The sequence below is a fragment of the Meriones unguiculatus genome, chromosome 1 (assembly GCF_030254825.1).
Source record: "Meriones unguiculatus strain TT.TT164.6M chromosome 1, Bangor_MerUng_6.1, whole genome shotgun sequence".
In the NCBI taxonomy this organism is placed as follows: domain Eukaryota; kingdom Metazoa; phylum Chordata; class Mammalia; order Rodentia; family Muridae; genus Meriones; species Meriones unguiculatus.
The window spans coordinates 163,674,113-163,688,282 of NC_083349.1; the positions used below are offsets into that span (position 1 = coordinate 163,674,113).

The 14,170-nt window shown below is 43.4% G+C and overlaps 1 protein-coding gene across 1 annotated transcript in view; it reads left to right on the top strand.

The window, feature by feature from the left end:
- The window catches only part of Eepd1 (endonuclease/exonuclease/phosphatase family domain containing 1), a 109,568-nt gene extending 97,102 nt beyond the window's left edge, over nucleotides 1-12,466 (top strand). The window contains exons 7-8 of the mRNA XM_060371094.1: nucleotides 5,274-5,468; nucleotides 7,208-12,466. Coding sequence (XP_060227077.1) covers nucleotides 5,274-5,468; nucleotides 7,208-7,407 — 395 coding nt within the window. The 3' untranslated portion in view covers nucleotides 7,408-12,466. The remainder of the gene's footprint in view (nucleotides 1-5,273; nucleotides 5,469-7,207) is intronic.
- The last annotated feature ends 1,704 nt before the right edge of the window (nucleotides 12,467-14,170 follow it).

A 14,170-nucleotide genomic window follows, 5' to 3' on the forward strand; every position in this document is an offset into this window, starting at 1 on the left:
AGACCTCAGAATCAATCCCATATTCTTGAGTCTTGACTGTTTTTCTAGCTTCCTAGACTTCTTGTTATCAATTGTCCCATCATAGTGGGAGATTCAGTAAATGATTGGCTGCGGAAATGTTTCTGTCTACCTATAACTTTATATTTTAAAAGCCTTTTTATTGTAGTAAAATGGACATAAAATTTGCCATTATGATGATTGGTGAATGTTCAATTCAGGAGCATTCAGTATCTTCATACTTCATACTTCATACTTCAGTATCTTCAGTGTTGTGCATCTGAACCCACCATCTATCTTCAGAACACGGTCACCTTCCTTGTGAAACTCCCTACCAACTGAATCCTGGTACCTCCTGTTCCTTCTGCTGTCCAACAGCCACAATGCTATCTTATGCATTTATGAATCTGATAACATGCTTCATTAAGGAGAATCGCATGGTGTTTTTCCTCTGTGTCTGGCGTTTCTCACTTAGCTTACTATTTTCCAGATTAGTTGTGTTGTATAATGTGTTAGATGCTTCATCCTTTTTGTGGCTGAATAATATCCTATTGTTTATATGTGCGATATTTTATTGTATGTCCATCCATCCACTGGTAGGCTCTTGTGTTGTTTCTACCTTTGAGCACTATGAATATGAATGCATAGGCTTAGGTTTTAAGTCAGGACCTGCTCTGACCAGTGTTCTTCTTAAATGATGAATATTCAGGCTGAAAAACAGTTGAGCAGGTTCAAACTCAGATATCCCATCCAACAAGTAGCTGTGTGGGCAACTTTTCACCCACAACTAATCTCTCACCTATTAGAAGAATGACTGGAGACAGTTTCATATCTGTGGACATTTCTATTCGTCTCTATTTCATAGATGACAGAAAAGAGAGATGCTGGTTCAAAATTTTTCTGATAGGCATAAGCAGATGCCATTCTCCCCCTGGTCTCCAGGGAGAGCTCAGGAGTCTATCAGAAAACTTCAGGCAGGTTCCACATGGCCAAGGCACTGCCGATTGACCCACAGCATGACTTGGCCTTGACACATCCAGGTAGGGACAGTGACTCATGCCCCCCATGCTCCTGCTTGTAACTAATGCCCAGTTAATTGTTAACTGGTGACCCAGGGAATTCAGGAAATGCTCCAGCCTGCAGCAAAGGAAAATCGATGAGTACAGGGTTCTGCTCAAAGGAAGATAAAGCTTTCTTTTGGCAGAGAGGCAGAAACATCCGATTTGCAAACTCCAGGCCTTTCTGCCTTTGTCTGGAATGTTAATCCCGATTGGCAGCAGGGATCCAATGCTTGTCCTTTCACAGAACTTTCTTTCAACCTAAGAGGACTTGAGGACAGGGTCTCTCTCCCTCTTTAAGCCCAGTAAGTGTGAAGTAGAGTGAGCTGCCCTTGGCATCTGGTAGGAAGGCTCTCAGGAAGGAGTGCGCCTCAGTGGAGACCCATTTCAGTGGTTGTTATTGGCCCTTTTCAAATCAAGAGAATCTCTTGATATATTGGTCCAGAACTTTCTTCCATCACTCTAGAGAGCCCACAAAGAGAATTTGGGCCACACATTCTCAAGGGCAAAGCTGCTGCCATGTCACCCCTGACCTGACACATTTAGCTGGAAGAACGGGTTGTGAGAAATCTGGATATGCCATTCAAAAGGAGCCTTTGTTTTCATTTGTGAAGCTATATAAGACTGATTGACCCCTGACCCTAGCCTCCCTCCTGCTGGATGACTTCCCATCAGGACTCAGGTCTGCACCTCGCTGAAAGCCTTCCTCGTTTCTATGGCAGTTGTCTGCCTCCGTCTCCCAGTACTTCAGGTTTTCCTGGTCAGTACACATGCTAGCTTTTGCATTCATTCAGAGATCTTCCTTCTACCAGCACTGATTAATTGCATGCTTGTAGTTCCTGACCCAACCTCTCTATGTGTCAGGGCAGACAGCAGCCCACGTCTTAGGTGTCTTCCTGCCTCGCTCTTTGTGAAGAACTCTGGCTTTGAGGGCCACTTCCATGACTTTGGGCAAAGTATTCAGTTTTCAGAGTCTGACATGCTGTCCAAAGAAGTAGTCAGTACAGTGCCTGGTAAAGGCTCTGTGACTGGTCGTTGACCCAGGTCATGAGCCCTGGGTTCTGTTCAGTAATGCTCTCATGTTGGTTTTCCTGGGAGAAACCAGCACTGATTTCCCCCAAATAGGGGGGGAATTGCCCTGGTTCGTAGCCTGTGGATATATGATGTACATGTTAGAAAGTGGAGCAGCTGGAAAGGCTTCTGTTGGGTCCTCTTGGAGGAAGGTGTCATTTGTAGCACACAAGTGCCCCCTGCTGGCCTCTTGTGTCCTTTCACTTTAGATTTCCCTTTAGCTATTATTAATACTCATACCAAGAAAAAGAAATTTGCTGAAGGCCTTTTGTATGCTATTTTGTTTATGAGCTGCTTTCTCTAAAGTGCCTTTCACAGAGGGCAACAGAAACCTCATTACCTAGGCCTGTGGCTTCCCTGCAGTGAATTCCTTACAAGGGTCAGCCCTGTTCATGGGAATCTAGTAGAGGCTGGCTGGGGGCCATTGTTTTTTTTCGAATTCCTATTCACAGTAGTTGGGAAACACTTCATAACTATTCCATTTCCTGCAGGCTGTGAGAGAAATGTCTAAAATACTTCAAAGGGACAACCTTTCCACTTGGCCCCTGCCCTCTCTTTGTAGGCCTTACACACAAGGAAGTCAGTTCTGCTGCTGTGTCTCTGGCAGACTCTTGCTAATGTGGCTCAGGAGAGAAAGGAGGTGGCCTATACTGCTCAGGAGATCCTGTGCCAGGCATTTACAGGAATACTGGGCTCTTATACTTCTGTCAACAACTATCAGGAAATGGATTGTTCTCTCCTTTTTCGGTGGACCAAGCCTTGCCTTAGGCCACCAAGTTGAGAGGTGGCAGTGCCCAGAGTCATCCAGCTATATTCTCCGAGCACGGGGACAGTTCATAGAAATTCCACTCTGTACAGTTGACTCTGTGTGAGCCCTTTTCCCTCTATCTGTTGCTGAGACAGGGGGTTGCATGTTCAAGGCCTGCCTGAATTATCCAGTAATCAAGGCCAGCCTGGGCAATTTAGGAATGTCTTGTCTCAAAGTAATAAGTAAGGAGAGAGATGGATAGAGAGAGTTCTTACCTATCCTGAACTGTGTTCAATCTCCTGTTTGTAAATATGGAAGAGAGAGAGAATGAAACTGTGGTATATGCTTATAAACCCCCCTGTGAATGATCATGAATTCCAGGTCATAATGAACTATAGGAGGACCCTACCTCAAAAACAAACAAACAAACAAACAAAGCAAAAAAAAAGAGAATCAAAACCATAAATGTTGACTGAACATTTGTTTGACATTGTTGTCACTGTAAGTGAAGGTTTGAAAAGGCCCTTTATGTCTCAGAGGGTCACCATTTTTTTTTTCACATATAAAGAGCTTCTGTAATCAGTTAATGAATTGTTAATACCCTGAGGAAAGAGGAGTCTGGGCAGCACCCAGCTCATGGTTGGGCGATGATAGGGTTTCATGGTGAAGTGGCTAATTCTCAGGCTGGGCCAGAAACAATAAAGGTAAACCTGAAGTGTTTTGGCAGGTCACTAAGAATGAGAGCATTCAGACCAAAAAACCAGAAGACAACAAGGGGTTAAAAAAATCCAAATGCTCCTTAGTGGAAAAATGAAGTAGCAAAGTAAATAGCATAGTAGTGAATTATAACCCAGGGTTTAAAAACAGATAACCAGGAGTTTGTTTATACTTACACAGACGAATGCTTGAATGAATGAATAGATTCTTGTATAGAATTCTAAGTAATTTGCATAGGTGCTCCATCCTCAAGGCAAGGGAGCACATCTTCTTTGTCTCTGCATAGGAAGGAGACACAGCAAATCGCTTGGCTGAGGATGCTCGCTCTTGGTTTTAGTGCAGCGAGGCATTCCTTGCATTGCTGGCTTGACGAGGGAACCACAGCCTCTGGTAAAGAGGCCAGCATAGCCTATCCAGAATATGAACAATGACCAGACTTTTAACTGGTCCTCTGTTCTACAAACAGAAAGCAGGGAAACAGATGCCTGAGCAAATGTCTCACTTCAGCATTACTTACAGCGGTAAATTTTGGAGGAAATCTAAGAAATTAGCTATTCCAAGAGGATAGTGAACTATGTAATGGATGCTCTGAGTTGCTCACAGAGTGATGGGAAGACACCAGTCTTTCTTCTGCTTCATTGTTCTGACCTGATCCCCAGGCAAAGAGAGCATGCCTGCCAACCAGAGACGAGCTGGCGCTTGCCTCTTGTGCGTGAAAGCTAGAACCCAACTAACGGGAGCTGGTTCTCTCCTTCCACAATGTGACTTTTGGGTACTGAACTCAGGCCACTAGGCTTGACAGCAGCCCACACCTGACTTCTTAATCTTCAGTCTGGAAGCATTTGGGTACTCCAACTTCTATCACAGGACCTGCTTCATTGCTTCCTGCCTCCTAATGAGTTCCTGTCATCCTTATGGTCCTGACAGCTCCTATGGATCCTCTAAGACCAAAGCGACATGTCACCTCTCGGGAGCCTTCCCTGGCCACCCTCCTTGTTCTACATGACCGCAGTACCTGTTTCTGGTTTTATATCTACACTCTGCTCCTGGCAACACCCCACCCCCTACCTCTCCATTAGACTGTGAAGTCCTAGAGAGCAGGGATTGCGTTTTATTGATCCCTGACTCCCACACAGGCAGGTTCTCAGGAGGTGCTCTGTAAAGGTTTGGTGAACTTTTTTTCCCCCTTTTTTTTTAAAAAAAAAAATTTACTTATTTTTTATATTAATCACAGGTTATTTATTTGTATCCCAGCCGTAGCCCCCCCATTCCCTCCCAATCCCACCCACCCTCCCTCATCTTCTCCCTGCCCCTTTCCAAGTCCAGTAATAGGGGAGGACCTCCTCCCCTTCCATCTGACCCTAGCTTATCAAGTCTCTTCAGGATTGGCTGCAATGTCTTCTTCTGTTAGATATCTGAAGAAGGCTTCTTTTTCTTTTCCCACTATAAGTTTAAGGCCAGAGATACTGAATGGAGGGTTTCTGTCTCACACTATCCCTCATTTCCAAGTTAACCTATGTTTAAAGTCAGTGGGTATATAAGAAATACCAGGAAAACAAGAACTATGCCTGTGGCCCTAACCCTGACTGATTAAACCAGACAACAGTCCCTTCCAAGGGTTGTGTTTGGTTTTGCGTCCCACCTGCTCTTACTGATTTTGTTTGTTTGTTTTTAATTCCCAGGAGAAAAAGATGTTGTTATTTTAGGCGATTTTGGCCAAGGGCCAGATAGCAGTGACTATGATATCCTAAGGAGAGAAAAATTTCACCACCTGGTCCCGGCTCACACCTTCACCAACATCAGCACCAGGAATCCTCAAGGATCGAAATCTGTGGACAACATCTGGATCAGCAAAAGCTTAAAGAAAGTGTTCACAGGTAGGGATGCCTACCCCTGGTGTCTCTGTTCAGTAGTGGGCAGAGGGCTTGAGGTGACCAGTGCTAGTTATCTTCCCTCCTCTGCATAAACTTACAGGGTTATGACAAAAGAAAGACTGTGCCATTGCTGGGTCAGAGACACGGCTAAGAGGGAAGGGCATGTGACACGTAATTTAAAGGTAGCCACCAGTCCATATAAGCATTTCATATGCAAACCCAGTTGAAATCACCTCTGTGGATCATCAGGGTCATGACTGAGAGATGAACTGGTAACTCACTCGAACTATCGGGACACTTAGTCATTCAATGAACATTTGTCAGATATTCAGATGCTGTGCTGTGCTGTGGAATGAGGTACAGTCATGCACTTCCACAGGCGAGGAGACATGTCACTGTTAGTGTTTCTGTCGCTGTGACAAAGATTCCCAAGATAATAAACCTATAAGGAAGAAAGCTTTACTTTTGACTCATAGCCTGAAAGTCCAGGGTCCCTTGGCATGGCTGCTTTTAGACATCGGTGAGATAGTACATTGTGGTAGAAATATGTGGCACCTGTGGGAGGCACCTGTGTCAGAGCCATTCTTTCATCTTGCCCCTCCCCCAACACACCCCTTAAAGCAGCCAGGAAGAAGAGGGAAGGATCCAAAGAGTGCCTGCAGTCTCAGTGAGTCTCAAGAGTGCCTTCAATGTCTATGTCCTGAGAGGACATGTACCCAATGACTTAAGTTTCCCTACCTCCTCGACCTTCCACCACCTCCCAGCAGTAAACATTGGCTGGGGACCAGGCCTACAACATGTGAGCTTTTAGGGAAACTTTAGGAGCCAAATCATAACACATAATATCACAGCCAAGATGAGGGAAGTCCTCAGAGCTCCACAACGAACAAAGCATGGTGGATACTCCACCCATCCTCGGACTGTGAACCACAGACGCTGAGGTACAGGGACAAGCTCCCCTGCCCCAATTCTCAGCTATGCTGCCCAGGTCAGCTCCAGAATTCAGATCCTTCATATCCGACATTAACCCTGACAGATCACAGAGGGGTGTAGCAGTGCCCTGTTTTAGAATTATCTGTTGTTCCCATATATAATTCCCATTTATCTGTCTGTACTTCAAAGGTATTATTTTTCTCAATAAGCAATATGTTTCTTTTTTTTTTCATTCTTTCTTTTAGTTGTCTGCTAACCCTTCTGTAGTGATTTTTACTTTGTGAAGCAAGTCTTTCACTGACTCTGTCAAATACTCATTTGTCATTAGAGGTTTAATCCCTAGCACTCTAAAAAATTAATTAATTAAAAATGCAAATAAAAAGGAAGGCATGAAGTTGGGAGGGGGCTGTATTTGGGGGGTCGGGAGAGTTAAAGAATGGGATGGACATGAACAAAAAATATTGTATGCATGCATAAAAATTTTAAGAGTAAGTTAAAATATTCACAAAGGAATGGTAAAAGTATCACTTGTTTTTAGTTTTGTTGGTCACATTAGGAACACCATATGAACAAGGAGCAGGTTCTCCTGCATAGTGTTCAGCAATATAAAAGGCCTGGCCTCTGGGTGCCTTCAATGTCTACGCAAGTAAACTGCTGTCCTTTATATTATATGAAAAATTTAAAAATATATGCAGTTGGCCCTGAGTTTTTGTTTATGCAGACCAACTTACTGGAGGAAGGCTGTCAGGGCCCCTTGACTTAGTGTTGGCCACCTTAGTCCTAATTCTTGCTCTCTTCTCTCTCTTTAGGCCACTGGGCTGTTGTGAGAGAAGGTCTTACAAACCCTTGGATCCCAGATAACTGGTCCTGGGGTGGAGTTGCTTCTGAACACTGTCCCGTGCTTGCTGAGTTGTACATGGAAAAGGACTGGAGCAAGAAGGAGGTCCCCAGGAATGGCAGTGGAGTCACCTTAGAGCGAAGTGAAGCCAACATTAAGCATGAGCGATGATGACATCACTGTTTCCACCCTCTGACTCAGGAGGGCATAGGAAGGAGCTGGCACTACAGGGCGAGAAGACCCAGGGCCTTTGAATCATCATTTTGAGGACCTGAATCTCGGCCCCAGGACCACTGCCTACTTTGTGAACACTTTAGAACCTCTCCTGAGGGGAGCCTGTCAGGCTTTGGCTATGTTGGGCATCACGGCGAAGCTGGCTGGAACTGCAACGTCTTGACCCTGGGTAGCTGATTTCAGGCTTGGGGTGGGGGCTGTGCCGCTGGCCTCATTGTGTGGCAGCATGAGAACAGCAACAGAGGTAAAGCAGAGATGGGGGAGATGGCTCAGGCTGACAAGCAATGCCATGGCTCTCTTTCTGTCTCACCAGGATGTGATGTTCTTGCCGACAAATTCCAGGAAGCCTTTTTTGTTGTTGTTTTTGAGTTTGAAATTAAACTTTAGTCTTTTCAGAGTAATGTGATTTAGAAATAGGGGTTAAAAGACAACACAAAAGAAAGAAATCAGACAAAGACAAGGACAGACAGACAGAAGAAAGCTGGTGATAGGCTTTGGTTAGATCTTCTCCATCTTAGAGATGAGATCATCACAGATCCTGGACAGCTCATCATTTTCTTTAGTCTTCTGCTCCACAGTCTTTTCCAGTGAGTGGATCTGCATCTGTGCCTTCGTCAGGCTTGCCTGGAAAGCCAGTGCCTCTGCTTGGGCCTTGCTGCGTATTTAGGCAATCTCCTCATTTGCGAGCTTGAGCTTTTCTTCTGCATGGGCTTTCAGCACCTGATACCTCTGGCCTTCCTTTCCTCAACACGCTTCTTCAATGACTCTTCATTCTTGCGGTAGCCTTCAATCACTTCCTTCTGCTTCTCGAAGCGCTTAAAAAGATCAGAGGATTTCCCCATAGAGCTCAAGTCTGCAGTAAGCTCGTCTCTCTCCTTTAGGACCTTGTGGATTGTGTCTTCAACCAGTTCCTTCTGTTTATCTGCCTCCTCCATTGACTTGTACACGATCTTCTCAAACTCCAGGAAGCTTTTAACTGTGATGAATACACTTCCCAAACGGTTTTAGTTTTGTTTTGAAAAACTAAAAAATAAACAGATTAATCTTCCTGGCTGCAGTCAGGGTGTTGGGTGGGTTGCCTTGCTCTCTCACCTTAGTCAGTTCCTGTCTGTGGGCCATGGCCACCCACTCCCAAATGCCTTTTCCTAATGTACCCTACCCCACAAAGGCACCTCTCACATGCTTAATCATGCTTAATCATTTTCTCCTTCATCTATACCTTGTCAAGTTTTCTCCTTGGAAGACCACTTAGCATCTGGACTTTAGTGTAGGACATGGTTTCTATACTCAATTCCTTCTACTTTCCCCACAAACTCTATTCTTAGATTAGAACCCTCCTTGGCTGATTCTAAGGCATACATGGTCTTTGTGTCAGCAGATTTGGCACTTACAAATCCAGACAACCACAGATGAAAACATAATTTTTAAATTGTGTCTAAACTTAACAAATACAGGTCTTATCATCATCCCTAAAATAATATGGCATAACAGCTGTTTTATAGGACTTATATTGTGTTGGGTGTCTTCATATCATGTAGATTAATTTGTGTGAGAAGGTGTGTGCAGGCTACATGCAAATACTATACCATTTTGGGTAAGGGACTTGAACATACGTGGACTTTGGGTTTCAGAAGGAAGAGTCTGGGGACCATCTATGGATGCTAAGGAAAGATTGATGATTCAGGGTATGCAGGAGGTTAAACCTGGGTGTATCACTGAGGTGGTAGCTGTAAGTGTGTGTGTGTGTGTGTGTGTGTGTGTGTGTGTGTGTGTGTGTGTTGGGGGGTGTTTGTGGGAGAGCTTGGAAGGCAAGCAAGAACAAGCAGACTTCTGAGGCCCCTTTCTCTGAGCCTGAGTCAGGTTTGGTTTATCTTTAGGCACATCATTTTACTATTACAGTGACTCCAGGGTTATGCTGCCCATTTCACAGTTCCTGATAGTCACCCAACCAAGGAATAAAGTGTTCAAACAAGGATTCTCTGAATCTAAAACCCACTCATAGTGTCAACTCCATGCCTATCATGTATGAAGCATTATAAAAATAAAGCTTAAATCTTAGTCTCCCATTCTCTAGGTCATTCCAGTCTTCTGTGGAAGCTAACTGTTTATTATTCTTTCCACACAAAGTACAGAGTGGCCCAAGATGGAGAGCCTGCCACTTTCACCAAGCAGTTGTGTCTTCAACCCCATCGTGTCAACGTTTTTTTAGAGAGATGTGAACAAACGTGTGCTCACCAACAGCATACCAAAGGATGGTTCTATCCAAGTCTAGCATGGTGAACCAATGGCTTTAATTTTCTTAATAAAGTAGCATGGGAAACTGAAGAAAAGCTCCTTTCTAGCCACCTTTAACCTCCATCTTTGGGAGGGGTGGAGCCTCCTGTGAGGTTTTATGCATTGCCTCTGAGTGGGTCCCTTGTGTGCTGCCTCCTGTAGCTTGTAGAAACCACCATTCTGTCTCCACAGTTTTGCCTTTTCAAACACTTCATAGGTTTGGAATCATACAGAAAAAAATACTTTCTGAGTAACTGTTCTATTTTTTCATTAATTAATTTATTTGTTGATTTTACATACCAATCAAAACTCCATTCTCTTCTTTCCTACCCTTCCCCCCCACTTCCTTCATACCCCTTCTCCCTCAAACCCCACTTCCCCCAAGTACCAACCCAACTGGTTGCATCAAGTCAAATCAGGACTAAGTGCCTCCTCTTTCACTGAGGCAAGACAAGGCAGCCCTACTAGGGAAACGGGATCCAGAGGGAGGCAACAGAGTCCAAGTCAGAGAGAGCCCTCCCCTCCAATTGTTAGGGGACCCACTTGAGGACCTAACAGCCTATGTGTAGTGTCATGTGTAGGGGGCTGAGGTCCAGTCCATGCATGCTCTTTGTTTGGTGGTTCAATCTTTATAAGCCCCCATGGGCCCAGTTTAGTTGGCTATGTAGGTTTTCTTGTGGTGGCCTTGACCCCTCCAGTTCCCTCAATATTTCCCCTAGCTCTTCCACAAGACTCTTGAGTTCCTCCTAATGTTTGGCTATGGGTCTCTGCATCTGTTTCCATCATCTGCTGGATGAAGCCTCTCAGATGACAGTTATGCTGCTAGGTTCCTGTCTGCAAGGATAGCAGAGTATCACTAATAGTGTTAGAGGTTGGCCCTCTCCGATGGGTTGAGTCTCAAGTTGGATCAGTCATTGGTTGGGCATTCCCTCTTAATAAACAAACAACAACAACAAAACCAAAACTGACCACATCCTGTAGCCATGCAGGACTGCAAGTGGAGGGAGGAGAACACCAACCCACCCACAAAACTCTGGCCCCAAATTTGTCCTGCCTACAAGATGTATAGGGATAGAAGATGGAACAGAGTAACTTTTTCATACAGTTAATGCATTTGAGATTATTTTTTATGATGTGGGATTCTCTCTCTCTCTCTCTCTCTCTGTCTCTCTTTTTTCTCTACCCCTCTCCTTATTCTTTTCCCTCTGTTGTTGAAATATATCCCCCAGTATAAAGTTGATCTGATTTTCCTTGCATTGACTTCTTCTGACCCTTGCCCTCTCCCTTGTTCTCTCACATTTTTAATCCCAGCACTTGGGAGACAGAGGCTGAGTTTGAAGCCACTCTGTACTACAGAGTGAGTTCCAGGACAGCCAGGGCTACACAGAGAAACCCTGTCTCTAAAAGCAAGCAAACAACAATAAAAACTGAGAAAGAATGACTCTAAGGACAACCAGACGCCCTTCTGGCCCATGTGCTGGGTTCTCTCACTGCTGCTTTAGGGACATAAAGGAAAGCAAAAGCCACCCAAGCCCTTCAGACAGACACTTCTTTGAGTTTCTTTGGTTTGGGTCTGTGCATGGGTGAGGTAGGAGGGAAAGACAGAATATTACCCAGTCACAGGCAAGAAAAGGAACCCCTCAATCTGAAGTCTCACCAGTCCCTTGCTAACTGAGAATCAAGGCTTCCTGTACAAATAATACTTGCTATGAAGGTAGCCAACATAGAAGAAATATTTTTAATGAAAATGTTAACATAGCAACAAGTCAATTTCGAGACATGACTGTGTATGACCTTGGGTAGGGCCCCAATTCTCTTAAGTATTTTCTGGGAATCTCAGCAAAATTACTAATTCTTTTCTTTTCTCAAAACAATGAAAATGTCCTAACTGCCCATATTTTACCCATAAGTCTCCTACCATGAATGAAGACATTCTAAGGAGATGTTTGTGCCTTTTTGATTTTTTTGTTTTGTTTTGTTTTTTGTTTTTCACTGTTGGAACAATGGTCTTCTCAAAATTAGGAACTTTACAGGGATCTCATCCTAGGAGGAGGAGGAAGAAGCCGAAGTCTGGTGCCAGCCAGATGGGGAGATTTTCTTCCGGGAAGAGCTTTACAACACGTCATACCAACTTGCAGCAGCGGGAGTTGAGATAATAAGATCCACACCTATCTGGGACAGCTTACTTATGAATACCCCTCCCCACTACTTACACCTTATGTTAGGATCCTGAATGTGGACTTGGGGTAGGGAAGGTTGCTAGACTTTTTTTTTTTTGTCCCTTTTTCCAGTGTTGCCAAATTAAATTATCTCCTTTTCCTTCCTCTTGCTCTTACTTTGTCTATTGAGGGCAGTTGCCAAGCCTAGGTGGTTAGGACTTCTGGCTCTGACCCTAACAACTGCAGGAACCATTTTGTTTAGCCAAGCAGAAGTTGAACCCACATATCCCAACAACTTGGGTAAAGCTAAAATTTTACCTATTAATTTAATATTGTCAGCCTCACCCTAGAAGCCACCCGTGATCTCATTTGAATTGCTTAGCAACACAATAAACTGTAAAAATTATCCACATCCTAGGTATGATATGATGAAGTGCAAATCCCTGTGAGATGCCCTCACCCATATTCCTGGGTGTGTCATTTTTTTCCCCCATCATCGAGTACAGCTCTTGCTATCAGCTTCTGTTCATAATACATTCAATAAACTCCAACTATGCCTTCTATTTGCTTTGCTTGAAATGCTTTTCTTGGTGAAACCAAGGATCTGCCTTTACCCCAGTGGCACTTCCTAAAAGATAATGGGACTGGGCTTTGCAACCAGAACCCTGAAGAGATGCAGAGACATGAACATTAGATGTGGCTCAGCCTAAGAGTGCCTCCTCTGAACCGGACCAGCATCTTTAATCTGATCCCACGAAAGGACCACTCATCACAGGGATGCTCTCAGGTGTGACATGATTCTGAGAGTCAGGGTAGGAAAGCTGAGAGATCCGGGATTGAACCAAGCAACCAGGTCAGTCTGTTTTCACATACACATCCCTGCCCGTCTTGTCATCATTTATATCCGTCCAGTGTAAATTTAGCAGGCTAGTTGGGCCCTACTCTGTTCTTATTCTAATTTTGTTGTTGTTACTCTTTTTCATTTTCTCTCCCAAAGAACATAGACTGGTCTGGTTTACAGGTTCTCTGTGGCTCAGACACTTTAGAGAGGAAATGCTTTATGTTATCTGATGACATTTTTTATTTCTTATTTTCAGTCTACCTTTAACCCAAACCCTCTACTTCTGCAATTCTCCTTTCTCTTATATTCTAGTTCTCTACTTTCTACCAACACAACATTAATCACCAGTCTCACTTGTTTCCTTCTTTGTGTTTTGTTTCCAAACATATAGTAACTAATATGCTGGTTACAATCCCTGTCTTGTTGCTCTTTAAAGTAATTGCTGCTTCATCAAAAACAGTATTTCGTGGACTCTTACATTGTTTTCACAGTCAGCCTGCTCCTTGGTAGTTATAGCTGTTACAGAAGGTCTCTACTCTCAGGGGAGTGCTGGAGCTAGAGCTTGTTACCCTGAACTCAAGTCTAACGGAAGGAAACAACACCTCAACCTTACTTCAACTTGGTTCTTTTGGTTTGGAGCAAACCAAACCATTCCCAGAACGAAGAGTAGTGATTTAAGTAAAAACAAACAAGTAAACAAAGACAACAACAGCAGTAACAACAACAACAAATAAAACAACAAAAACTCCACCAATCAATGGCTTAAGTTTAGATATACAAATCCCAGTGGAAAGTGCAAAAGCATGAAAAATCAGTATGTCTTCTTCAAATATTGGCATATCCATAGTAATGGCTATCAGTGAGAGTGACATAGGAGAGACAAAAGAGTTCAAATGATAAATGACCATAACTGTGTCCAAGGAAATCACAGGGGATGCAAATAAAGTCTTCAATAACTTTCAAGAGAACACACATAGCTGAATGAAATAAGGAAGTCAGTATAGGATAAGAAACTAGAATTCAATAAAGAGACAGAAACACTGAAAAAAAACTAAATCGAAAAGCTGAAGGTGAAAAATTTAATAAGTCAAATAAAACAGTCAGTGGGAAGTAGAAGGATTGTAACATTCAGCTAGGGACAAAGATAAATGGATAAAATGTACAAGCAGAATACATAAGACTTATGGCACACTGTAAAAAAAAAAAAAAACACCAAATGTATGACATATTGGCCAAGTAGGAGGAGAAGGAGAAGAGGAAAAAGAAGAGGAGGAGGAGAAGAATTCTATATTAAAAGCTTAAGAGTACCAGGAAAAAATTCAAATCCAAGGAAAGATATTGGAATCCAGATACAAGTATATAGAACACAAAATAGCAACTAAAAAAAAGAAAAAAGAAAGTAAGAAAGTGTATCATCATTAAAACA